This window comes from Antedon bifida, chromosome 5, assembly GCF_963402885.1.
Source record: "Antedon bifida chromosome 5, ecAntBifi1.1, whole genome shotgun sequence".
In the NCBI taxonomy this organism is placed as follows: Eukaryota; Metazoa; Echinodermata; class Crinoidea; order Comatulida; family Antedonidae; genus Antedon; species Antedon bifida.
The window spans coordinates 27,222,057-27,248,784 of NC_136230.1; the positions used below are offsets into that span (position 1 = coordinate 27,222,057).

The 26,728-nt window shown below is 34.1% G+C and overlaps 4 protein-coding genes across 7 annotated transcripts; 2 read left to right on the forward strand and 2 right to left on the reverse strand.

Annotated features, from left to right (window-relative positions):
* The first annotated feature begins 476 nt into the window (after positions 1-476).
* LOC144842812 (nudC domain-containing protein 2-like) lies at positions 477-2,169 on the forward strand. Of its 2 annotated transcripts, none has more exons than XM_078699359.1 (4): positions 477-665; positions 1,016-1,064; positions 1,382-1,533; positions 2,030-2,169. In XM_078699359.1, the coding sequence occupies exons 1-4, from the start codon at positions 477-479 to the stop codon at positions 2,045-2,047; spliced, it is 408 nt and encodes a 135-aa protein (XP_078555485.1). In that variant the 3' UTR covers positions 2,048-2,169. The 2 variants fall into 2 exon arrangements, with proteins under 2 accessions (XP_078555485.1, XP_078555484.1); XM_078699358.1 differs by lacking the exon at positions 2,030-2,169 and adding an exon at positions 1,773-1,913.
* Positions 2,121-17,876, reverse strand: LOC144842760 (gem-associated protein 5-like). Of its 2 annotated transcripts, XM_078699282.1 has the most exons (25): positions 17,510-17,876; positions 16,886-17,067; positions 16,505-16,674; positions 16,031-16,277; positions 15,460-15,619; positions 14,792-15,004; positions 14,360-14,445; positions 13,425-13,501; positions 12,840-12,976; positions 12,414-12,487; positions 11,968-12,325; positions 11,535-11,709; positions 10,649-11,071; positions 10,241-10,357; positions 10,004-10,102; positions 9,786-9,923; positions 9,308-9,455; positions 8,820-8,939; positions 8,057-8,267; positions 7,197-7,317; positions 6,455-6,627; positions 5,649-5,802; positions 4,583-5,250; positions 3,484-3,683; positions 2,121-2,260 (listed from the first exon to the last, which is right to left on the reverse strand). In XM_078699282.1, exons 1-24 carry the CDS (start codon positions 17,804-17,806, stop codon positions 3,489-3,491), a joined length of 4,743 nt encoding a protein of 1,580 aa, XP_078555408.1. In that variant the 5' UTR covers positions 17,807-17,876; the 3' UTR covers positions 2,121-2,260; positions 3,484-3,488. The 2 variants fall into 2 exon arrangements, with proteins under 2 accessions (XP_078555408.1, XP_078555410.1); XM_078699284.1 differs by lacking the exon at positions 2,121-2,260 and having other exon boundaries at positions 3,358-3,683.
* Positions 17,875-20,460, forward strand: LOC144842804 (large ribosomal subunit protein uL22m-like). 2 transcript variants are annotated; one of them, XR_013612179.1, is made up of 8 exons: positions 17,875-18,093; positions 18,348-18,453; positions 18,618-18,744; positions 19,077-19,142; positions 19,385-19,462; positions 19,608-19,677; positions 19,861-20,302; positions 20,348-20,460. XR_013612179.1 is itself a non-coding variant. In XM_078699348.1 (7 exons), the coding sequence occupies exons 1-7, from the start codon at positions 18,072-18,074 to the stop codon at positions 20,067-20,069; spliced, it is 678 nt and encodes a 225-aa protein (XP_078555474.1). In that variant the 5' UTR covers positions 17,875-18,071; the 3' UTR covers positions 20,070-20,326. The 2 variants fall into 2 exon arrangements, 1 of the variants encoding a protein (XP_078555474.1); XM_078699348.1 differs by lacking the exon at positions 20,348-20,460 and having other exon boundaries at positions 19,861-20,326.
* LOC144842777 (WD40 repeat-containing protein SMU1) lies at positions 20,420-26,669 on the reverse strand. Its single transcript, XM_078699307.1, has 11 exons — positions 26,537-26,669; positions 25,904-26,114; positions 25,179-25,331; positions 24,586-24,825; positions 23,808-23,948; positions 23,390-23,485; positions 23,148-23,275; positions 22,798-22,924; positions 22,344-22,511; positions 21,788-21,940; positions 20,420-21,242 (listed from the first exon to the last, which is right to left on the reverse strand). The coding sequence occupies exons 1-11, from the start codon at positions 26,563-26,565 to the stop codon at positions 21,144-21,146; spliced, it is 1,545 nt and encodes a 514-aa protein (XP_078555433.1). The 5' UTR covers positions 26,566-26,669; the 3' UTR covers positions 20,420-21,143.
* Positions 26,670-26,728: the final 59 nt, after the last annotated feature.

Sequence of the window (26,728 nt, forward strand, 5' to 3'; positions counted from 1 at the left end):
CTTTTATTTTATGAATTCCCATTGCATTTTTTGTGTAGAGGGTTGTGCATGTTGGAGCAACCTGCCCTGGGAGAGATAGAGGGCTCTTCTCCTTTTTTTCACTTATTATTTTCCATTTGTTTACCTATTAAAATTAGTATTATGAAATTGATTTATATTAAAATATAATCACTATTAACCGAACATCTCAAAACTACATATTACGACTGATGATGCTCAGTCCTGTCTGTGTACCCATTTTTACTCGTATCGTAGGCTTTTGTTGTGTGCAATTTTCACATTTTTACTGCAACTACTCTAGTAGGACTATAGTACCTACAAAATATTACTGTTGTGTGTGATTTATTTAAGAAAAAAAAAAGAAAAGCTGTTGCACAATGTCACTGTAAATATTTATGGACTTTTTTATTTATAATCAACTCATCTTTCATCATCATAAGAATATTTATATATAGAGGTAGGTATTAAACTGAAGAATGTCAACAAGTTTTGCTGAAAAAAGTGGATACATCCCTTGCAATACAGAATGGGGTATGTGGTACCAAACCCTGGAGGAAGTCATGGTAGAGATAAATGTGGAACCTGGTACCAAACCAAAGGAGATTAGTGTCGTCTTCAAACCAAAACATGTCACATGTGTTGTAAAGGGAAAAGATATTATTAAGGTGTGCATTTTTGGCCTTTGTATAATCAAGGCATTCTAACAACAGGACACTGAGCTCACCTTGCCAAGATAGGAACTTGATCTTAGTTCTGGCTGCAATAAATACCAGTACTGTACTATGTACTGTACATATTCTCTCTGGGGCGTGGTGACTGTTAATGGGCGTGGAACTGATCATGTCGCAGCCACAGATAAACCCTTTGATCTCCGTAGCTCAGCATCCAGTTGTTAGATTGCCTTGGTATAATAGATTTTATGCTTGTTTATATATTGTATGTTTTTCAACACTTTTAATGGTGACTTATTGTTCAGTGATTTATATAACAAACTAAATTAAATTTTTTTTTTCAGGGGGAATTATTTGCAACAGTGCACTCGGATGAATGCATTTGGGATCTTGGTAAGACAATCCACCTAAACCAAGGCAAACTAACAACAGGATACTGAGCTCCAGAGATCAAAGGGTTTATCTGTGGCTGCAACACGATCAGTTTGACACCCCTTAAACAGACACAGCGCGCCATGGAGAATATATACATAGTACAGTACTGTTGGTATTTGTCGCAGCCAGACCTAAGATCAAAGGACTGTTACAATTTTTATCTTGGCAAGGCGAGCTCGGTGTCCTGTTGTTTGATTGCCTTGCTTAAACTAAACCCAATGGATTGACATGGTGATGTATAAACAATATTATAATTATTATTCATTTTTTTTTAGAGGATAGGAAGTTACTGCGACTGACTTTGACCAAAGGTAATCCATCGGCAGGCAACTGTTGGGAGTCCTTACTGAAGGGTCAGTACCTTGTTGACCCAATGAAGTTTGACCAGATGGAAAAGAAGATAACACTGGAAAGATTTCAGAGTGAGGTCAGTCAACCCTCTTTTTTCTACACCATGTCCCAGCTCCCTCTTTCCTATGCCCTAACCACCCTCTTTACCATACACGCCATCACTACACCCTGGCCTACCTTAGTTCAATAAGTAATTCTTCAATATGTTACACAATGTTACATAATAAACTATAATGACCTCTGACTTAGCCCTGCAGTTATTTTCGAGACAATACAGATTTGATTAAATTGAACTACCATTGACTCCCCTTCCAGAATCCTGGATTTGACTTCAGCGGAGCAGAAATTACTGGGAATTACTCGGGAGGTGGACCTGACCTCCCAAGCTGATCATTTTAACCGAATCAACATGAAAGAAGAAAGTTATCTGAAATTCTTATAAAGGAAAACAAAAATGCGAAATAAGAAAACTCTGCTTTAATTGTTAATAAATATTTAAAATTATTTTTTTGGATATCACTTTATTTTGCAATAAAAGTTTTTAAAGCCAACTTGTTTTGTTTGTTTTTTAGTATGTTGATCCATTTTGAGTCTCTTCAGCGTGAAGTGTGAATTTAAAGAAAATTTATCAACGTTGCTGCCGTCTACCAATGATGACATTTTGGTTAAAACTATTACCTCTGTATCTTATACAAAGCAAGACTACTGTACAGTATTTTAGCCTCTGGTCTTTTAAATAACTACTCACACAAAAGAAACGCCAGGTTCCCTAGCCTAGCTGTGTATATATATGTACCACCATGCTGTAAAATAAAAAAAAAAAATTCAAAAATAAAAAAAAATTCACAAAATGCCAGAAATTTGGAAAAATTTTCTAATTATGTTTAAAACTGGTAATAACAGTCACTCTTTCTAGTTTTAAAAATCTGTATAAAGTTTAAGATAACACGTCTATTTAGAAAGACATTGAGTTGATTAATCTAGTATAGATTAGGGGCCTTAAATGCCTATTTGTTAAGCCACTGTAATGATGGTTGTATTTATTTGATTTGTAAAGTCATAATTTGCACATCGTAGTAGCAACCTACTGTAACTCTTTCCTAGTAAATTAAATTCCGTACACGATAAATAAAACACAATCAGAAATCTTAGTCAATTTGACTAAAAAACACCCCAAAAAACAGTAGTACAGTATATACCACAAATAGTTTACTATGAATGCTACTATGGCACACCAATTATGACTTTAAAAAAACAAATAAATACAATAATTACTAATAGTATTAATTATCTATTATGTGCTGTGTACTATGTTAGGTATTTGTATAGCTGAATCTAGACAATTTGTATTAAAGAAAATCATACAGTTATAGTACAGTAATAGAATTAGTAAAAATTATAACACATCTGCTTGTATTCTTGCTATTTGATTGGTTAATTATGCATCACATGTCGTTCAGAATTTGACCCAACGGAAAAGTGATATCTAATGGTGATAATTAACACACTCTAGATGCATGTTGTAAATATTTTGAGAATTTTTGCATGATCCGCGTTCGAAAATAAACTATAACTGTTCTACTCTGTGTCTAAAGATGGAGCACTGCCTTTTTTAATAACCCAGTATTCGGCAATGATTTACGAAGGATAAATTGAATAAAAGTAAAGAAGGTGTGTTATAAAACAAATAATGAATGTTTGTATTCATAAGAATATTTCAATGAAAAATTGACTGCTCTATTTTTCAACTCATTATTCTCACAATCCAACTCATAAACATTCATTATTTGTATTAATAGTATTTTAGCATAGTAAAATACATATTTGATAATGTTTAGCATTAACATAACTAACATCAAGTATTAGTCTAACTTGTATAAATAAATAACCACAGTACAAGTTTTTCATTGAAATTAAATCTTTTTATTTAAAAAAAACCAATATTTTTTCTGTTATTAGCCTATTGACTTGGGTATGACACGGCACACCCATCATCATCAAATGTTGTTATACATTTAATACCTACCCACGTTAGTATGGTACTATATCTTCATATTCTCTAAAAAAGTCTTCATGTTGTTTTGTGATTGCATAAGTTTCTCCAAATACAAGAGTCATGAGTCTTAGTCTAAGTATATCAGGGTGTAAGAGATCTATACGAAGCAGTTGACGCAAAAAGTATAACAACACCATGGCACTCTCAATTGGACTCGGGAAACTAGAATTCTGGAAAAGAATAATGATGAAAAATAAATAAAATGCTATTAAATAAATTCATCTGGTTCCGAATTCAATAAAAACTGGAGAATTTAATTTTCATTGACATGCTATCGGTATCAGCTTCTTTAAACTCAATTTAAATCAAAATTTGAATTAAAACCAGTCCTCAGTTTTACAAACGATGGTCATGCTATAATAACCTCAATACTGTATGTTTTGTTCTTTTACTATGATAGACTTAAAGAGGCATTGTCCCCCAAAAACATGAAAAATGAAGATTAATTAATTCGGACTTTGAATAGGTTATTTTGTAGTTTTAATAAAGTGAATCACTTCCGTATAAAAAAAATGAAAAAAAAAATGTTTTCACTTGTAAAATAACATGATAAACCGTTAAATTCAACCAAAAATCCATTGGCTGGCAGCCAATTTGACCATTTTTTGCTTTAAATTCCATTTTTTTTAGGTAAATAAATTTATTTTCGATCCAATTTTTGGAAGTCAATAACTACAGTATTATGTAACATTAAAATATCATATTAGGCAAAAAAAATGTAAAAAAATTATTTTTCAGGGGGACAATACACCTATAAGATTAAATGTTACATCCATGGATACTACTGTATTCCAAGAATATAACATTCTACAGAGAAAATTAAACTTGAAATTTTATGCTTAAATATGTGCTATACTTTCAATTTGCAATGACCTATGACTTCATGTGTGTCATGGACCTAGAAACTAACAAAACTGTGTTGAAGAATAGAGAGAGAAAGCATGTGCAAATTTCCCTGCATGAACACAATGAATTTATATGTCCTAACTTGTCGAATCACAATCTCTCTACTATCTCAAAGTGAATATTGATTGTAAAAAAGAAATTAAAAAAAAAAGATTTTCGTCACCTTACTGTCTTCTGGTATCCTGGCCAGGACATCCATTATTTTGGTTTGCTCTTTTGTTAATATTGCTAATGTAACTGCTGGATGTTTAAACTTTTCATACAATGGATGATAATCCCATGTTTCTGGCAACTTTGCAACCTCAACATCTTTTGCTTTAATACACCCATTGGTTGAAAGTTCATCTTGTAACCCTGTTCCCGAATTGGTTGAAAGTTTACCCTTTAATTCACATTCCACAGTTTGATTGGCTGTCTGGCTTTCTTGATCCTCATTGGTTCCTCCACAGGGATCTGCTACATCTTCCCTATGCTTAACTAGCAGATTACTAACAGCCTGCTGGATATATTTGAGACTGTCCCTTAATTTCTGGAGCTCTGCATGATCTTCTGATAGCAACACGTTTGAAATAGTTCCTAATTTTGACACCAAAATGTCCATTTTCTGATTTTTCAAGTTCAGGTCGGACTCTCCACCAGTTGCTTTGTCATCAATGTCTTCACATAATAAGTGGTGAAAGTAAAAAGGCAGATTTGATTTTTGATGAGCCGTACTGAAGTCCCACCATATATTATAGAGTAACAAGAGAGAATAGTAGCCATAGAGACTCAATTTACTACCTCTAATTGTTACTGTTTGAGAATCGTCATGTAAATCAACTTCTAACATTCCTAGAATATCACAGAAACAGATTTTATAAATATTAATCAAAAGGCAAAATTACAATAGTGTAGGATTAATAAATATTCAAATAGAAAGCATAATAATATGGCAAAAAAAAGATCATTTACCAGATGAAAAAACAGCAATTACTATTTAACAGAATATAATATTACGTCATACAAAAAAAAAACATTTCTTTCTGTAAAACTAAATAGGACACTGAATATGAACATTACATTTTCTATTTCATACAGTGCTACAATAGAATGTTTAGTGTACAATAGAAATTTGAGAATATGTAGCACAAATATATGGAAATTCTATTCAATAAATGCGAACAAAATGTTATGTTTTTAATAGCTATTTTGTGTCATATCATGTGACCAGCAGAATAACTGTACTGTACCTCTGTTTAAAGTGAGGCAAAAGAGAACCTTCTCCATGTCGTAGTAGCCATCATCATGGCATAGCGTAACAGCATGTAACCAATGTTCCGATGCTTTATCTTGACTTCCTGTAAGATGACCTAAGGTCAAGTCTATTGCTACTTGAATCAAAACCTATAAGAAAAAGAGAAATCTTGTCTGAACTGAAAGTGAATTTAAATTGGATATGAAATGCTAATACACACACAGCACACAACATTCATTATACGAAATAAGGAAGGAAAAGCTTTAGGATAGTCAGTGGCATAATGGCTATGGCTAAACCCAAGGGCCCTGGATTCTATGGAGGCCCCTGCGCAGGACTTGGATGAAAGAAAGGCATTCAAATATGACGAAGACTAAAACTGCCCAAAGCCTCCAGTTTTGGAGGGCCACTTTTAGTGTTCCTAAACTAGGGGCCTCAGGCTTCTGCGTTACAATAATGAGGATAGGAGCATGTTCACTTTTGTTTTTATTAAATTAGATCATAAGTTTATTTTATTTATTTATTATTATTTCTTTATACTGGGTAGCCTCTTCAGTCAAAGACTTCTCCCGGTTATGATCAGTGGCTGTGTGTGACAGTGGCTGTGTGTGACAGTGGCTGTGTGTGTGTACTAGTACACGGATGTAACCACCGTCTACTTGTCTTGAAAGATGTACTAGGTTCTTTCAAGTGCAAGTGAGCTAGATGTGTACAGTGGACCTACGGTTTATAGTCGTTATCCGAAAAAGACTCATTCTCCCACCAAAACCATGGACCACATGATACGTATATCAAATTTACCTGTGAAAATGACATAGTTCCTCCAATTGATTGCCTACACTGTAGAAGACTTTCATACACATATTTCACATCAATGCCTTTCTGGATCTTGGCTTGATACTTGTCAATGATGTATGGTATGCACTGTTTATTTTCAATTTCATAACGTGGCCATGACGATAAATCATCAATTACTATAAAATAAATGTATTGTCCCCAAAAACATGAAAAATAAAGATAAATAAAATCAGACCATTTTGTAGTTTTAATCAAGTTATTCAGTTCCGTAGAAAAAAAGAATAAAAATAATGGTTTTACTTAAAAAAAGACTATATAAACTGAAATAAATTTAACCAAAAACTCAATGTTTTTTCAGGGGTAAATTTTTTTTTTTCGATCCAATTTTTGGTTAAAATTAATGACTATGTGACATTAAAATGACATTTTCAACAAACAAATTAAAACAATACTGTATATATTTTTTCAGAGCTATCTTTAAAGATACACTGGTATTGTATACATGCTTGCACTGTGAAATTGTTACTCAAAACTCAAATTCAATGTTTCTGGTTAAGTAGCAGATATAGTCTGTACAATTAACTGAAATGTCATTTTTAATCGTTGTTTCATTTCAAAATTTAGGTTGCATTTAATTTTATTTCTGATCATAAAAACTATAAATAAATAAACTTTTTTCAAGAACAGTAATTTTAAACATCCTTATATTCATAATTTATCACACAGAATAATAAATAATACTGACCATTTTCAGATTTGATATTGAGATCTGTAAAAGTTATGTCCATGTCGCTAAACATTGATTCATTAACATCTTTTAGACAGCTCACGAGTACCTCATGAACATCCAATAAAATCTGCAAATGCTAGCAGTAAGAAAGAAAAGAGGGAAAAAGGTTAACTTGTATAGTCACTGTAGTAAATACAATATAAAGATATACAGGTATATCATGGTCATTATCATACACATAGGGATCTTTCCTTTAATCTCAAATTGTAGCATATCCATATGAAACAATTCTCATGAGTTTACTTGAAGAACCAAACAGCTGATCTAAGTTTAAAGCCTTGATCGCACCGAACATAGTTTGGTCAAATTTACTGAGTCGCCGGCTAAAGTGACCAAGAAAAGTTCAATCCGAAAACTGGCTACAATTCTCATGGTTACATGAGCAAGTTCAATGGTTACTCTTACCGACCACTGTCTACTCAGTAGAACTTACCATTGTCTCGGTATAACTAACCATGCTGGCTAGTCCAATCTGAACGATCAACTCAGGTTAAAACATGACATTCACCATGTGAGTCAATCATTTTTTTTAACATCACAGTTAACTTTTGGTAAAACCATGTAAAAACTAACTGTGTGCGAACAATGGTTACATTTTCTGATGATATTGCGTAAAGTTACCGCAGTTAAATTGACCATTTTTCAAGTCCAGTGCGAATGAGGCTTAAATGGTTTGTGTTCCCATTACATTTACAGGGGACAGGGTAACATTTTACTGATAAGTGGAAAACTAGGTAGTGCATGGTGAGGAGGATATCCTTGTCTGATTTATTTCAACTCAATATTACATAAACAAAATATAAGAACACAAATACCATGACATTATCTATATTTTTGATGACTGATTGTGCTTCCTCCCAACTGTAACTTTGTAGGTTTTCAAACACGAATGTAGACACCAGCAAGGAAGCTGCATCCATCTCTCTGGAAATGGTTGCAACCTTCAGAGCAGTTGTTAGAGACAGTCTGTCACCTTTCCTGGACAGTAGTCTGACAGCTGACACTGGTTCACCAATTTGCATGCAACTAAAAGACCAGATATATCAATATCACAGAAGGCTATCCAATATACAGTATAAGTTAATTTCTCATCTCATAAAGAAACAAAACACATAACAAAAAAGGAGTAGAACATATTTTAAAAAGATGGAAGGGACCTCCAGGAAATCCCAAGGGGCTTGTGATAGGAGGCCCACTAAAAACTAGTTACATTAAGATAAAATAAATAGACGAATAGACCATGACAGAATCAACAGAGAATGCGCATTGTTAAGGAATAACATTGACACCAGATACCAGGTGAGGTTCAAAACAAAAAAAATAAATAAATACAAATAATATTAAACATTTTTACAGAAGGCCATCCCATGTTTTCAGAACCTCTATTAACAGGACAAAACTAAGTGCCCCCTCAATAGGTGTAGGTTGTATTGTAAAAACATTCCATGGGAAAGTGTTCATTTAATAGGGGTGTCCCAAAGAGGTCTTCTACTGTAGTCCAAAAGTGTAGCAGTTAACAAACAGCACTTGGGATAGGCTAAGCAGAATCTGTTTATTTTTCTAATTAGCAATACTTACCATTTGGCTGCTTGTTCGTAGTTTCCTTCCGATTCCAACACCTGGGCCCACTTTGTGTACAAGTCCTTCAACACAGGATCCAAGGGTGACAGACGAACACACGCTAAGCTTATGGCTTCTCTACAAAGATAGTAATAATATACTATTGTAGCACTATATGTAGCATATGGGGTCATCACGATTTCTCAGTGTTACAGCAAGTTTAATCCATGTATGCAGATCTATTACATCCACACACATTGGACATTCTTGAAAATCAGTCATAATGTACCAACATAGAGCTATGTCCACACTGGGCCCAGATTCTGGTGCCAAGATAAAACATCATGAATAATGGGTGTTTAAAAATAGAACCGTTCAGACTAACTTATTGGGTATTAATAGTGTGAATCCGAAATGAAAAACATAACATAGCCCAGAGAATTAATATGGGTACAGTGTGAACATAGGTTAAGGGTGTCTGGTTTCCTCACTATACCAATCCTTACCTTAATCTTTTGTGCTGACTCAGCACTTCAATGGCCTCATATACCTTATGACAAGCAAGGTAATATGTTGCTGCCTTTGAATAAAACTCAAAATGTACAAGCTGGTTAGCGTACGCTTCAGCAGTTGTGAGAAATACATCATGTCCACCTGTTTTGAAGAAAAAGAATTTTAATTCTTTTGAAAATATTTAAAAATCATGATGTTTAAACTGGCAAAAAACAACAATTAAAATAAAGGAAGAATTTAACAATTGTTAAAGCTTTGTCTACACACTAGTTTGACGAAAAAGTGACATCACATTTTTTTGTCACATAAAGTGTAGACAGAGCTTTAGACATCTCTATCTCCTACACTATCTCCTATGCTATAAGAGAGAAAGTTTGTCCCAACTTTTACAATTACACGTGTCCATACATGACCGGAATTGTAAACTACATTTGAAACTTATCCAGATCTTTCCTACTTTTTTCTACTTACCGAGTGTTGACATGGTAACAAGGTGATCTGTGAGTTGTTGTTTTTCAGTTGCTTCTTTCAATACTCCTCCTATGTTTCCTTTCCACAACTCCAGACAATAATACGACTCCAAGTTGGCCGACTCCATATGGTGTTTTTCTATCAAGAATTCAAAATCGAATCATGGTTTAAAGATTAAAGATAAAATTATTTCTTAAACAAATGGAAAAGAAAACTACCTTCTTCTCTGAACATGGCATAGGCTTCTCTTCTAGTTCCAAACAGTCCTAGGTGAGTTTGGTCACCTGAACCTGCCGACGTTTCTGATTCGCCAGTACCTACAACATAGAATATTTTCATTTACTATACAGAAATCTGCTTTAAAGTTATTACAAATTGACTTTTCATCTCGCACAGGAAGCAATAGTATATTTTTCATTCACAAACTTTGTGATAAGGTCAAAGGTTACACAAACCATATTTCATTTCTGCAATTTTGATACAATCTTCTTGCAAACTTTGTTTGCCTCTGTTATCCAGACTTGCACTTATTGGAAACAACGACTTTACTTTTCTTCTCTTTTTTCCCTCAGCTGAAAGAAATTAATTTATCAATTTAAGCAAATTGCCAAGGATAACCATAAGTGAATTCATTCACTATCCTTCTTAAAGGTGGCAATCCTGTTCACAAGGCATATATACAAGATCCTCTACATAAACAAATATTACATATTACATATTACATTATTAAGTCTTTGGGAGTGGAGTTATAAATTACAATTACAAATCCTGACATGACAGGACTTTGGATTGGTAGCCGAGCATCATAACCACCAAGCCACAACTTTTTTGGAGATAATACATATTTTAAAAAATGGACTTACATTTTTTAAGTTTACATGTGATGACCTCAACTTGTTCTGAGACATTTCTACCGGCATCTCCAGCATTATTGAGGACTCTTGAGACATCAGCTCTTGCATCTCCTTCTTCATCAATACCTCTTAATTGTTCCAAACCAACATTTACAGGTGCCTTATCGGAACTTTCTTCTACAGTGTCTGACACCTCTTTGACTGTGTCTGGCACTGGCACTGTTTCAGCCCCGTCTTTGACTGCCTTCTCCTCCAAGATCTCTTTCTTTCTTTGTTCAAGCAGTTCATCAAATGACATTTCACTTGGTAGTTTTGAAACTTGGCTAGCCTCGATATTAACATCAATTTTGCTGCTGGTTGATTTTTTCTCCTTTTTGTTTTTTGTCTTTCCTCTAGGCCTGGAATATATCATTTGTTGAGCCTCTTTTTTATCTAAACATAAAAATATATTTCCATATAAATAATCTGTATAAACAAAGTAGTATCTATGTATACCATATAGGTCCATGAAAAAATAACTATACAGTTTTGTCTTAAATTGTTTATTCAATAAAGCTCTGTCTACACTATCAAACTAGTTTGACAAAAAAGTGTGATGTGCCCAAACATGGTTGTGATATACCCAAATATGGTAGTGATATGACATCATCATGTCCATATATGGGCACATAGGGGCCATGTCAAAAATTATTCTACTGCAGGAACTGCATTTTGTTTAAAACCTGTTCATGCAATTACTGTAATTAGTAAGCGACTGTTTATATAGTGCCTCATAATCTTGTACATTGAAAGTAAAATAATACGTTATTTGAGTAAAAAAAACTGCAAAAGATTAATTCTAACATGATCTCTAACACATGATAGTGATTTCTGTAGACAAAATAAAATTTTTTACTTTTTGGAGGCTTTGTGTGCTGTTGTTTGGATACATTCCATTTCATCAATGTAAAATCGTCACCGCCACTGAAGACAATGTCCTCATCCATAACACTCCATTCCACCGCAAGGACACGTCCTGAATGACCACGGAAGTTGGCTACAGGATCACCCTTCTTTAGGACATCCCAAACCTTAATTGTTAAAATAATTTTGATAAATTAATATAATATAGATTGTACATGTTGTTGTGAGTGTTCAATTCATTTATTTCCTTTATTTTAGATAGTAAATCCATATACAAATCATACAAAACAAAAAGAGAAACAATTTCACTAGGAAATACCAGGAATAGCAACACGAAAGTAGAGAAAGAACTGGAATGTTTTAAATAGATAGAATTTTGTGCTATATCATAATTAGCATTTATTCATTTCCATTAAATTCTTTACCTGTACAGTTCCGTCATAAGAAGCTGACGCCAGTTTTCCATCTCTAGCAGGATTCCACGACAGATTTGTCACTTTCATTGTATGTCCATGAAGCACACAGAAACTAGTGGAAATTTGTTTACTCCCCTGTTGAGATTCATCACCATTGAGGGCATCCTTTAAATCATACACATGTATCATTGGTTCACTGGATCCAGAGGCAAGCCAGTACCTGTGATCCGATTGGTTGTCGGATAGTGATTCTGATTGGTCAGAACTTTGAAGATTAGGAAACCATTTAAGACAGTTTATTAACTTGTGTTGAACAAATATATTACATAGATGAAGGAGATTTGGTGCATGGAAGATTTCAATTGATCTGAAAATGAAGAATAACAAAATGTCAGCAATTATAACCACTTAGTATTTCATCATTGTGAATTTGATAATATTAAACACCAACTTACCCATCCTCATTGCCAATAGCCACCACATCACCTTCAGGTTTCCATGATAACTCAGTTCTTTGAGGTATAACATTCTATTGAATAAATGATAAATAAATTATTTATAAGCTAAAAGATTTTGTTATTGTATTGTTTGTTACACATCTGGCTTATGTACATCTTTCGGAAAAATGAGGGGTTCCCCCGGAGTACTGTTCCATTCAGCCCGTCGTTGTGGACAGACAAACAGGCCGTTGGGTGGCAGCACTTGACAAGAACGGACTCTTAGGGGAGAAGAAAGTTGTGGTATGTGTCGTCCACACCTGTGCGCAATTCAACCCAGGAACGTGCAAGTCGCAGGTTATTCCCCCATTTACATTTACAACACATTTATAGTTCAACATGCTTAGCTGATACTGTACATTATATGCAACTGTAATTCTGTACCTTAACATCATTTGTAGCTGAAATAATGTGATTAATGTTAACTGCATCTGCATCTAGTTTATCAGGATTGTGTTGAAGAATAACACCCTCACCAGCACAGCTATACAAACTCAACGACTGCTTCTCTTCCGACAGGGCTGAAGAGAACAAAAAACAATACAATACTTAATTGCCGATGTTGTTATTGTCAGCATTCAACACATGTCAACATAACAGAAATAGGCCTGTTTGGTGTAAAATTTGATAAAAGAATTTACAATGTAGTATTACTGCAGTACTGCATTTACTTTGATTCAATATTGTATGTAGGCATGTTGATAGTCAGTGGCACAACGAAAGACTACAGGCGAGTACTCAATACAGTAGAACCCATATAAGACACTTTCTGGACCCAACAAAGTGTCCCCTTAATAGGGGTGACCTCTGATTAGGTGTTGGCTGTAATGTTAAAGCATATATCACCCTTCGTTCAAAGAAAAATGTCCCCTAAATAGAGCTGTTTGTCGCTCGTATAGCGGTGTCCCAGAGTAGGGTTCTACTGTATGTGTATATAAAGAATAATTATGTTAATCAATGTTATCTTACAATTGTTAGAACAGACTGGTCCCCAGCAGACACGATACACGGTCCTTTTATGGTAAGTACTTGACAAGCGAGGTGGTCTGTAATAAAGAGGAAACAATGTATTATTCTTCAAGAACAAGTCTAACTTGTTTATCTTAAAGCTCAGGTACAGGCATGAATTTTAAATATAATATCTGGTTAATTGTACATAAATCAAAATATTTGTAACAGAAATCAAGACGAAAAAACATGAATTTCCCATAATTCAGTCAAATACAAAATTTTGCAAAATTCTGCCATAAAAACCAGGAAGACTGTTTTTCAGTAGTTAGGTAGTTTAACCTAATGTAATAACATGTCTGGTGACTCCCTAGAAGGTGAAAAAAGATGGTGGATATACGGTGGATAATTTTTGCTATAGCATGAAAATAAAAATCTGAAGTTGAATAAAAATACCAGAAATGTAAAATTCAAGTTATATTACCTATATTTAGTCATCTGATAACATTTTTTACCACACCGTTTATTTTTCATACCTTTTTAAAATGCCTCTCTATTTACAAAATTTGTGTACAAAAGAATAGAGATTTTACTGTGTAATTTGAACTATCCCCCCACTGATAAGAAAGTGCTTATTTTCAACAAGCTTGTGTCACACAAATAAAATCCCAAAAATTATGAAACATAGGGGATACTATAGATCGATAATTATTGGAATGTATGATCAATAGAAATTTTTTGCCCGCACCTGGCCTTTAAAGCTCTGTCTACACTATCTTTATGTGACAAAAAAATGTGATGTGAAAATATATGGACATGATGATGTCATATCACTACCATATTTGAGCATCACTACCATATTAAAGCAAATCACTACCATATATGGGCACATCAATCTAGTTTGATAGTGTAGACAGAGCTTTATTCAGATGATAATGATGAATGAAGTCGCTTACTTATTAGAAAATACACCATATATTCCAACTCTGCCATCATCTGTTCCGTAGGCTAACCATCCCTCAATCTTTGGGTGCCATGACAACTGTAAACAAATCAACGTAAAGAAACAGTGAATGTCTCAATCCACAGTTACTATATTTTTACACTGTATGAATGTATTAAGCTCTACACTATTGGACTTTCTGTGACAAAAAATTATGTGCCTATATATGGACATGATGATGTCACATCACTACCATATTTGGGTATATCACTATCATATTTAGGCATATTATCACTACCATATTTAGTATATTATCACTACCATATTTGGGTATATCACACTTTTTTTGTCAAACTAGTTTGACAGTGTAGAATAGAATAGTGTAGACAGAGCTTTAAAAAATGACTGAAACATTAATAGGAAGAATATATTTAAAACAACGTACAGCTGTGACCTTTGACTTGATGCCTTGCCAGAATGTACTGATGTCATGCTGGTTGGCAAGCGAAGAAGTATTCCACACTCGGATTAGGTTATCTCCTGAACCAATAGCTAGTCGTCCAGGATCATGAGGTGAAGTGTCCAAACAGTACAAAAAACCACCTAAAGATGGCATATTCCATTCTGACTGTAGGGTATCCATGTTCCATTTTATTATCTTTGAATAAATACAGTAAAATAATTAAAATCTACTAATATCCATTAGGGAACTTTCATTTGGGATGATAGACAAACAGAAGTGAGTTCTGTTTACTTTCCACAATTGTCACGGTTTGTTTAGTCACTTGATAATTTATCTACATTTTGAAACAAAAGTTTGCTATTGTTAGAAATGAGTTACTGGACAGAATAGTAAATGTAGAACCCTCATTTTGGACACCCCTATTCAGGGGATACTGCTATTAAAGGAGTGGCATAACAGCTAAGAGCGCTCACTGGCTAAACCAAGGGGCCCCAGAGCTCAAAGGACCCAGAGCAAGTCCAATGCAAATACCCAGCATTGGAGGGCCCATTGGAAGTGCTAAACCAGGGGCCTTTGCCCTGTGCGTTACGCCACTGTGGTAAGGTGCCTGCAACTGTACAGCTTAATCAAGATTATGCCAATATACTTGCCTGTCTGTCCATAGATGTAGTAATGAACATTTTGGCTCCAATATCGCCACCAAAACTAATGTTAAACACAATCCGGGAATGGAAGATGCCATCAGCCTGACCGAACACATCACATTTATTTTTCCCAGGTCTGCACAAATCCCAGAAGAGCATCTCACCACTAAAACATAAACAATTATTAACTTAAAAACATAATTATTACAAATACTCAGAATAATACACCATTTTTCATCATTAGCTTAAAATATTTTGTGACTGAAACCAAATGTTGAAACTTCAACACCCTCCACCCATTTATCATTAGTTTAAAATGTATGCATTACTCAAATTGTCTCATCCTTTGGAAAGGACATTAAGATTTTGATTTTGTGTACAGTACATTTAAAACGTACATGTGCGGTGTAGATTACTTGAATACATTATTCGAAAAAGAATAGGACAATGGATTCTGTCTTTGTGTGGTAATAATGGTAGTCGCTGTGCTGTACTGTACATACTCTATGACATGATTATGTAGAAGGCCTAATCCAACTATTAAACAGAACATTTACATTTATACAGTAATACTCACGAATGTGAACTTGAAATCAAACGACGTGGAGTATTTTTTGGCCAGTAGAGTGTCAGCCACACTCTACTTCTTCTAGGGTCTTCCTCTCCCTTCTCTTTGGCTCTGAATCCTCCCACTCTGGATGGCAGTCTTAGAGTCATCACAGCCTTCCCCTGACTCATGTTCCACAGTCTGACCGTTCTGTCTCGACTTGAAGTAGCCACGAGGCACCCGTTTGGTTTCTCTACAATTTTTTCTTCATTTTCAACTTAAAGAAATGAATCAATGTTATAAAGATATATAATTCAAGTTTATTTTTTATTTTATTTCGAAACTCAACCCAACAGGAAAAAAAAAATTGCCAATAACAGGAGGGTTAACATACAAAAACAGGACGAATAAAAATACAAAGATCAAATGCCTAAATAATAAACATTATAAATTATAAACATTGATAATAAATATACCTAGTGACTCTATACATTAGAAGCATACCTGTTTCATTTACATCATTTTCAACTGTTTGTTGTTTGTTGACTTTTATTTCCTCCCCTGCAACTGGGCACCAGACGACACTGTGCACCTCGTCATCATGACCACGAAGCTTGTGAACTATGCCACCTCTCTTACCGATGTTAATAACTAAAACAACTCCGCTCTTGTACCTATGAACATAATAGATCAACTTGGTCTTTATCTTTAAAAAGATACCTGCTAAAATTTGGGGTGGGGGAAAATAGTTGTTGGAAAAAACCAATTATAAATTATTATTTAAATTACAGTTTAATTTGTAATTATTATTAATGATAGAAAATATATACTGTAGTTTGATGTTTGCATTGGTGTATAGACAAAATGTAAAAAATAGACATCTACCCAACAATGACATGAGCAACATTATGTGGACTACAAGACAGACAGAATATGTGGCCATGTTCTGGAGTGAAGGATTTCACTTTCTTGTCAACAAAGTTCCAACAGAGAATTGTCCCTTTGACGTCTCCTGTGACAATAAGATCTTTTCCCAGTTCAGACCAATCTATAGCTGTTGGTTTGTCCTGAATAGAAAAATGAAAATTAAATAATTAATATTTTCTGACATGAATTTACAAAGCACTGGAACTTGTTATATAACAGGTGCTAATGCAAAGTTTTTTAAAAGTCAAATACACAAATGATAATCAGTGGTCAAACGTGAACCTAACTTGCATTTAGGAAAAAAACAGTATAAAATCAAGGTGATATCAATTATTATTTTATATAAATAGTTATTGGCGTTCAATACAAAATACCAGAAGTTGATTTATCACAACCAAAATAAATAAATCGTAAAACAGTACAATTCTCCCTTTCATTTCATAGCCCTAATATATCTTTTATTTTTAATTCTAATTTATTATTTCTATTCATTTAAATTATATTTATTTACATAATTTACTAGGCTAGCCTCTAATTAATAAAGCGCAATCTAGGCCTAGGCCTAATTATTTGAGTAAACACCTTATGAGAATTGTGACGATGTAGTTCAGAAAGTGACCTGATATCCCAAACTCTGACCGACAGGTCTTCACTAACGGAGGCGCAGAGATTTGACTGTCCGTCATTCTTGCTAAAAACTACCCCAACAACTCGTTCGGTGTGACCAATCAAATGGCCTACGAACTCTGCCCGTGGTTTTCGAGCATTAAACAAACAAATGGAGTGTCGAGCAGCAAACAAAAATATCCCTTCTGTATTTGTATCTGTAGCCCTACTACAATACCAATTTGGTGACGGTGGAATTATCTCAGAATTCATTTTAAATGAATTTCATTTTCGGCATTAAACTTCTCATGGGAGCTTCCATTTTGAAAGAACGTTTTGCTATTTAACTATTTTTTGCTATTTTGACTGCCTGTCAATTAAAATCTATTAAACACGTGAGTTTGTGTAGGCACAAAAACGGAAAATACGGTTGAATAGAAAAGTAAAAATATCTAATCGTTGGAGGCGCTATTAAATTTTATCAGAGAAGAAAAAAATGTTTTTGTTTGTACTCTAAAAACACTGATCTGATGCAAGTATGAATGTAATTAAAAAGACAGGTTTGTAAATTCATATATACATATACGTGTATGAGATTTTTTTTCTCTCAGACTTTATATAACAGAGGAAAATGCCAAACGAAAGAGCTAGGCCTAGCCTAGATTACGCTTCTTCACACACCACACACGGTGGTCGAGAACGTCACACGTGCTTGAAGAATAGGGAACGAGAGCCGCCTAGCCTAGATAAACATAATGCGGATTTTTCCTTTTACCTTTTGTATTTATTTAATCAATATGTAATTTTCTTCCAGCCTTTACCTCCTGGACACAGAGAGCGATAGCGTTGATTCAACCAACATCAAAACAAATTCACCAAAACTTGCAAAATACACAAAAAATATGCTGCTTTTGCCATAGGTAGTGAACCTTCAAATTTGTTTTTTTTTATATTTATTTAAAAAAAACATTGGAATAAAAATTTAATCAAATTAAATATAAACATAGAAATTGCAATTACTACACAGGGATTTATATAATATACTGCATTAACTATTTATTAAATTGTTATTGTTATCTTTCAGATATCCCAGTATTGCAAATATTTCAAGACCAATTCATACATCGACGACTCAAGCAGCAGGAAATTGGGAAAAGAATAACAATATTAAATATCCACCGCAACTTCCAGGAGAGCCTCCTAGGATGGCTGTAAGAAAGTATTATAAATAATTATAGCTGGGTAGGCTGGTGAGGGGACACATTCCAATATTAAAATATCTAGGGAAACGTGGATTGACACTACAGTATGATTTGATTTGATTCAGGTTTCAACATAAAATTACAATACAAAAATTAAAAATACAAAATGAAACAAGCAAGGAATTGCACAGACACAAGAAACCAAGGATATAGCCCATAAAGTCGAAAAAAAACCAACTTATTTCCAATGGGGTCCTATTATTATAAACAAGAGTGACAAAAACAAAAAAGGTATGTTAACTATTTGTCTCAGCATAAATGTATTGTATTTATTTTGACAGGAAGTTTACCATTGTAGAAGACAAATTAAATACAGCAAAGAGAAGCTGTGGTACATAGCAACATTTGTAAGTATACCAGTGATATAGTCACAAGAAATAAAGTGGTGCAGTTTTCACAAGAGAACAATCTCTGTTAAAGCCACTGGGTTGTCAAAGGCCTCTGTGAAAATGTTGAAACCTTACCAACCATACTGGTGGCTACGGCCCTGTATACAGCATCAATATTTCAATTTAGATCTACAGACACAACTTCATTTAATACAAAAAGTAAAAGATAATATTAACTGTGGTGTGATTTTTTTTTTCAGATCAAAGGTATGATGATTGACGATGCCTTAACACAGTTGGACCATATAAACATGAAAGGGGCTAAGATTGTAAAAGAGGTATAGTAAATGTATAATTGTTTAAATGGGCAACAGACCTAACACTTCAACATTTCAAGGGACCTAATGACCAGTCCCTTCACTGGAACTGAATAGGCCAACCTCATAAAAATGGTAAAAAAAACAAAAACATTTGCTTTTGTAGATTTTATTGGAGGCGCAGGACATGGCAGTGAAAGACCACAATGTTGAGTTCCGATCAAATCTTCACATCTGTAAGTTCACCCATTATTGTACAGGATTTGGCCAAATATGGTAGTAATGTAACATCATCATGTCCATATATGGGCACATTACATTTTTTGTCACATAAAGTTTGATAGTGTAGACAGAGCTTTACAGTCGTACACATTTTGTATAGTAAAGAAACCCTAATAAATATATTGTTTTGTTTTCAGCAAGGGCTATTTCAAGTAAAGGTGAACATGATAAAGCCATTCGGATACATGCTAAGGGACGCTACGGAATCATGAATATTAATTACAATCACTTCTATGTTTGTCTTAAAGAGGGACCACCCCCTAAGAAAGAAGTAGTCACTAGTTATGACCAAGCCAGGGAATATATTGAAAATCAACGCAAGAGAACAATTATACAAGGATTGTAATACATTGTAGTTATAACAACCAATCATTGTGATTAAACATCCTAAAGCTCTGTCTACACTAACAAATATGGTAGTGATATGACATCATCATGTCCATATATAGGCACATCACATTTTTTTGTCACATAAAGTTTGATAGTGTAGACAAATGTAGCGTGTCAAAACCAATCATAGATCATTATGATTATTACTTTTTCACTGTGCATAAATTAACACAAAAAGGACAATTGTTAGTATAGAACAGTTACTGTGTGTGACAACAGCAAGTGTATCTAGAGATCAATTCACGAATTCAAATAAAGTGTTAAAAAACATTCAGTTCGTCCGTTTGTACATTTTTAAGCAACTAGTCAAGATCATAAAAAGTACCATTTATTCTACATATGCTTAGTCACATACCATTCTACAAACATTAATAAAGCAAGAATATACACATTTATTAGACACTTGGGTTAATTTATCTTTTATCACACTATTTTGTAAATGGTATAAATCAAATATTTGTATCCAGATACTTTACAATTAATGTAGGTCGCTGTACTCTGTACATCACTTTGATTTCAAACACGGTATTTATATAAAATATTACATATTGACAGAGTGGATGAACTGAGGTTTATAAATTGAATATGTTCAACACGCCGAGATTCAAGGAAGCCATTTTTTAAACCCAAAATTATCATTTCTGTAATGGCATTCATTGTTGTATTTTTGATGTGCATGATACAAGCCAGTAAAAATTTACAAGATTTTATACACTATATTTCTTTGATGTGTGTAGGATGAAAACAAGTTTATCTGTATGTCTGGTCACTATAGTATTTGTTTTAACCCGAAATATTTACCGGAATTCATTTACTAGTATATAAAACCATCACATACACTGGTGCGACATCATTTATTGTTTGATGATGATAACGTTTGATGTACACAAAATAAGCAGGTAACAATTTACAAGTGTACTGCACATGAGTTCTTTGTGGATACTAAGATTGTGTGTGTTAAATTCATCCACATCCTTACAAGTACACTTGTCTTGCAAAATGTTTATAAAAAATGAAATTATGATTGTGTTCATGGTTTCCATAATTTCAAAAGACCATCTTCACTGTACGTAGCCAACATGTTCTGATGTGGATGATGTACGATGCCAATTACGTCTTTTTCATGAACCTAGAAACAAACAAAAAACATTTTAAATAGATATAAATAGATGAAAGCAATGTATAGCATTACTGGTGACGATTGGTGTTAATTTTCCAATAATCCAGGACAATAGACTGATTACCCTAGGGTAAAAGCAGTCATTAAATAACCACCCAATTCGCTGTACTGTATCTACATATATAGAATTATATATACAGTATTAGGCAAATTCTGTAATACATTGTCGCATATGTATCACATGTGACACCTGTACTATGTTAGGTTAGATTTATGCTCTATGATACAGGCGTCACATGTGGCACCTGTACTATGTTAGGTTAGATTTATGCTCTATGATACAGGCGTCACATGTGGCACCTGTACTATGTTAGGTTAGATTTATGCTCTATGATACAGGCGTCACATGTGGCACCTGTACTATGTTAGGTTAGACTTATGATCTATGATACAGGCGTCACATATGAAAGACATGTTATTCTGTATCACAGAATATGCCTATGATACTGTACATATTATAGATACAGTACCAAGAATTGGCTAAAATAACTCACTGTAACTGTTCTTTCAAGTTTTCCTGATGATGTTGAGAAACAATAGAGCACCATGTCTTCACCAACACAATAGATCCATTCTCCTCGTGGCGATATGCAGCTACAGACAAAATCACCACCTTCCCTTTTACCGGAGCTGAAACTACGTACAATCTACAGAGACAAGAACATTTTTAAATAGTGTATTCCTTACCCAAAAAGCAATTCAGAAAAAAGACAATCAATTTTTGCAATTGTCTAAACCCACAACATTGTAGAGTTGAGTGGGTTATGGCAGAGAAATGGCAAACCATAGGCATAACAACAAGGCTCTCATCAAACTTATCTGCAAGGCCGTAGCCACCATTACAGTTAATAAGGTTTCAACCTGACCACTTTTTCACAGGGGACTTTGATAACCCAGTGGCTTGAACAGATTGTTCCCTTTTCTTGAGACAACCGCACCACTTTATTTCTTGTGGCTACATCATTGATCTGGTATTAGAACAAATTTTCTCGAACAGGGACTGGAGGCCTAGCCTACACATGTGGATCACTGACAACCTTTCAAACTAACCTGTCCTTGCATGTTCATGATAACTGCAGTGTTACTCCTGTTGCAAACAATAAACTGTTCTGTATTCTTTGGAAAACTATGTACACTGTTAACAGTGATGTCAACACTGGAGCTGCCCCCTAGAGACTTGTACGTGCTCACACACTCTGTAGTCTTCACGTTCCAGATCTGTTGTGACAGAAATATAACAAAAGGTTAATTGATTGCCCTTTAAATGATAATAATTTAAAGCTCTGTCTACACTATCAAACTAGTTTGACAACAAAAATGTGATGTGCCAATATATGGACATGATGATATGGACACGATGATGTCATATCACTACCATATTTGGGAACATCACACTTTTTTGTCAAACTAGTTTGATAGTGTAGACAGAGCTTAACAGGATGTTATAAATAATTGTTTAATAGAATAAAAGTGTATTAATACTATTTAAAAACAACAGAATTACCTTGATTGTACCATCAGACGATGCACTTATAACAAAATGGCCGTCTTGGGCAAAGATGGCTTCATTTACAAATGATGTATGACCTCTAAACTCTTTCAATGCTTTGCCTGATTTTAATCCGTGAATTCTAAAAAAAATTAAAATGTTAGAATTTCTCAAATAACAGTACAACTCTTAAATAGACTGTACTTAAGCTCTGTCTACACTATCAAAAGCATGTGATGTGGCCATATATGGACCATATTTGGGCATATAACACTTTCTTTGACAAACAAATTTGTTAAAATATATTATTACTTTATACTTGAACACAAGCATTTTTAGTTTTTAGTAACTTAAGTCAACCATACCTAAGTGTGTGATCAAACGATGCACTTAGTATCTGACTACCATCTTTGGAGAATTTAGCAGATGTAACGCCTTTTGAGTGAGCATTCTCAAATCGCCTCAAACACTGTCCTGTTGATGTTTTCCACACCTAAAATGGAACAATGAAAATTAAGCACTATACATTAATAAATCAAAATAAGGGAATTCAGGTATATAAATTGTTACAGGTTTTAGAGGGATAATATAAGAAGGAAGTCGTTACCTTAATTTTACCATCTTGACCACCACTTGAAAGCATTTCACTATCTTTACTAAAACATAGACAAAGAACAGCATCCTCCATCATCATAAACACATCCTGAAAACAACATAAATGTGCGTTTACAAACAAGTAAACATTATTTATTAATAATTACACTCCCTTTACTTCATTTCTAAATTTGTGCAGAAACCTAGTTGTTTAAATATATTGTACTTTTTCACGGTTTCATATAGCATTTAAGAAATCCTGCCTCATTGATTTACTATTGTACTATTTTTATTGTTTTATTTACTATAATTTGAATTGGCGAAATAAATAGTGTATGAAACATATACCATTTATCTCGTAATGATATGACATTTGTCATGCAAGGTTTTCATACCTATGAGCAATAACCTTTATTAACATTTATACTGACCTGTGCCTGGTATTTCAAATCCTTACGGATTTTGCCAGTTGTAAAGTTCCAAACCTCAATGAACCCATCCACGCTGCCAGTCACAAGGTACTGACCATCTGGTGAGAAAGCTGCACACTCTACGTGTGACTTCTGGCCAAACTAAAGAGAAAAGAAAGCAAATAAAAAAGGTTACTTTTGGAAAATTTGAAGATTAAAATACAGTAGAGCCTCTGTTTAATAGTGTCCCCTTAATAGAGGTGTCCTGTGAATCAGTGGTTGGCCATTCACAGGCAAGTGTCCCCTAATAGGGGTGTCCTGTGGATCAGTGGTTGGCCATACTGTTTAGAACATAATATTTCCCCTCATTTATTGATTTATGGAAAGTGTCCACAGTGTCCCAAAGTGAGTGTTGTACTGTACCCAGACAATCAATGACTAAATAAAAAGTATTAAGCACTGTTTACATACACTACCACACTAGTTTGACCAAAAAAGTGTGATGTTCCCAAATATGGTAATGATATGACATCATCATGTCCATATATGTACATTCCATTTTTTTGTCACAAGTTTGATAGTGTAGACAGATCTTTAGAGTGCAGTGAACATCTGTACACTTTACGAAGACTTTCAAATTTGGCATATATTGTATTACAATGAAGTTATTGAGCGCTGTGTAGATAAATAAATGTGATATGGTCTATTTGACAGACTAACCAATTACCTACTAAAATTTACCAATAAGTATTTACAGAATTTATCATATTTGAAGTTAGCAAAGGTACATCATATCTACCTTGATGGTCTTGTTTAACTGTGTTGGATATCTCTCATCTTCCTCATCCCTTACTGCTGCTTTACCTCTGAACAAATCCAGGGACGTACCAGGGGGTAGGAGACCTTGATGCTGCTGCCATTTAAGAGCTTGGCCTAGAAGGGCTAGCAGACGAGAAGGTGGTACGACACTCACTTCACCAGCTAATGCAGAAGCTATTGCAGCTCTTCTTTTTTCTTTACTTGCACCCTCTGGGTAAGCCTAAATAATCACAAAACATTATTCGGATGACTAAAAGATATTTTAATAATTTTATTGGAAAGTGGAGCTGTAGCTTGGTGGTTAACATGCTTGCCTTTCAATCCCAAGGTTCAATTCTGACCTAGTGTCAGGGTTGTAACTCACGAATCTTTCAACTCCACTCACTAAACCTCAAATGAGACTTAGTTTATAAGCATGATGAATTATAAAATAGTTTATCCATCCTGTAATTGCCGAGTTTGAGCTCGGTGTTGGATTAGTATGAAATAAAAATAACACGCTTATTTTCTAGAAGGTTCCTGCCTGTAAATTCTAAATTCAATAACAAAAATACACTGAAAAATGGTGCATACTTCTCTGGGATCAAAGTATGATCTAGCCAACAGATTCTCCAAGTGAATATATCTATCTGCCTGTTGTGTCTTCAACATCAGCATAGGGTCAGTCTGTCGTAGAAGTGACCTAGCTGCTCCCAATTCACGTAGTTCAATTAATTCTAATACAATCTGAAAACAAGCAAACAAATTGTAATTGTTAATCCTAATAACATATATTTTTATTATTTCAATATTATATCCTGAAGCTCTGTTTGTGACAAAAAAATGTGATGTGCCCATATACGGACATGATGATGTCATATCACTACCAAATTTGTGTACATCACGCTTTTTGTCAAACTAGTTTGACAGTGTAGATAGAGCTTAATACAGGTAATAGTTTTCAGTCTTAAGCGTGGTTCACACTAGAGACGCAACGCAAGGACTTTTGCACAACGCAAGCGAGTTGACCAATGACAACCCACTGTTCGAATAATCCATCGCTTGTGATTGGTTAAATCACTTACGTTGCGTTACGTCCTTGTGTTTTGTCGTTAGTGGGAACCAAGCTTACATGAGATTTATACATTGGCAGTGTATTCTTGTATTTGTTAGGTTACTAGTTTCAGGGATTTTTGTTACCCAATGAACTGCAAACAAAAGATAACCCTTATGATCTGCAGCACTCATAAAATTGGGGTGCATCAGCAGGTAATATTTGGACAAGGTGTTGCATCGTGAAATCAGAAACTATAATTCACCTGTTCATAGAGATCAATGAGTGTTTTATCAGGTAACTTGAGAGACTGAATGGCCTGTAATACTGTATCCCAGTGACCACTGTTTATGTCCGCTACAAAACTGTCAATACTATCAACAGTATTCAATGATATTGTAGATTCTTCTTGAACAACAGCTAAAGAACGTAAAAGGTTGTTTTCCTTTAGGTATTGCTGGATGAGCCGAATAACACTGAAAAAAAAATGTCAATTAATTTTATATGAAAATTAATAATAAATATAATAATTTAAGTATTTATAAATACTCGGATAACATGCATAATTAATAAAATACTTTCTAGAGCCCTAACCACGATCGACGAATAACTAATTGTCTTTTTACAAATGTAATACTGTAAAACAACATGCAAATGGCTAGCTACTGTAGGCTCTGGGGATACTCTACATGATTGTACTCTCCCCTAGAGGGCAGCACGTACTGACTGGGCTTTCTTTTTTTGGAGAGAGATGCTGCTGGGCCTAAACAAATTCCCATGGAAAAATTATTTAAAATACCATGTTAACTTGCACGCACGCTATTTATTTGAATAATATTAGCTATAAAAATATGTTGATCATATTTTGATGATAAAATATATTGAAAATGTTACTTACTCGGCAGATTCTATTTCGAGTGAAGACATCCTAACTTTTTAATTTCAACCAAGCGAGGGTTGTTCTGCTGTTTTGACGCTGGATGATAAACTATCATTAACTAGATTTCAGTTTTTACTTTCATGTTATCTTTTTATTTAACAAAATCAAGAATTAAATACTAAATGTATTTTAATAATATTTAAAATGCTA

Coding starts and splice junctions, on each gene's coding strand:
- LOC144842812 (XM_078699358.1), top strand. CDS start 477: ATGTCAACAAGTTTTGCTGAAAAAAGTGGATACATCCCTTGCAATACA. Junction 1,065..1,381: donor TGAATGCATTTGGGATCTTG/GTAAGACAATCC, acceptor ATTTTTTTTTAG/AGGATAGGAAGTTACTGCGA. Junction 1,534..1,772: donor TGGAAAGATTTCAGAGTGAG/GTCAGTCAACCC, acceptor CTCCCCTTCCAG/AATCCTGGATTTGACTTCAG.
- LOC144842777 (XM_078699307.1), bottom strand. CDS start 26,565: ATGTCTTCACTCGAAATAGAATCTGCCGA. Junction 21,941..22,343: donor TCATGAACATGCAAGGACAG/GTTAGTTTGAAA, acceptor TTGTCTCTGTAG/ATTGTACGTAGTTTCAGCTC. Junction 21,243..21,787: donor AACTTGAAAGAACAGTTACA/GTGAGTTATTTT, acceptor GTTTGTTTCTAG/GTTCATGAAAAAGACGTAAT.
- LOC144842804 (XM_078699348.1), top strand. CDS start 18,072: ATGAATGTAATTAAAAAGACAG. Junction 18,454..18,617: donor ATATGCTGCTTTTGCCATAG/GTAGTGAACCTT, acceptor GTTATCTTTCAG/ATATCCCAGTATTGCAAATA. Junction 18,745..19,076: donor GAGAGCCTCCTAGGATGGCT/GTAAGAAAGTAT, acceptor TTATTTTGACAG/GAAGTTTACCATTGTAGAAG.
- LOC144842760 (XM_078699282.1), bottom strand. CDS start 17,806: ATGAATTCTGAGATAATTCCACCGTCACCAAATTGGTATTGTAGTAGG. Junction 12,977..13,424: donor ACCAGTCTGTTCTAACAATT/GTAAGATAACAT, acceptor TGTTCTCTTCAG/CCCTGTCGGAAGAGAAGCAG. Junction 11,710..11,967: donor CTTATGACGGAACTGTACAG/GTAAAGAATTTA, acceptor TTAACAATTAAG/GTTTGGGATGTCCTAAAGAA.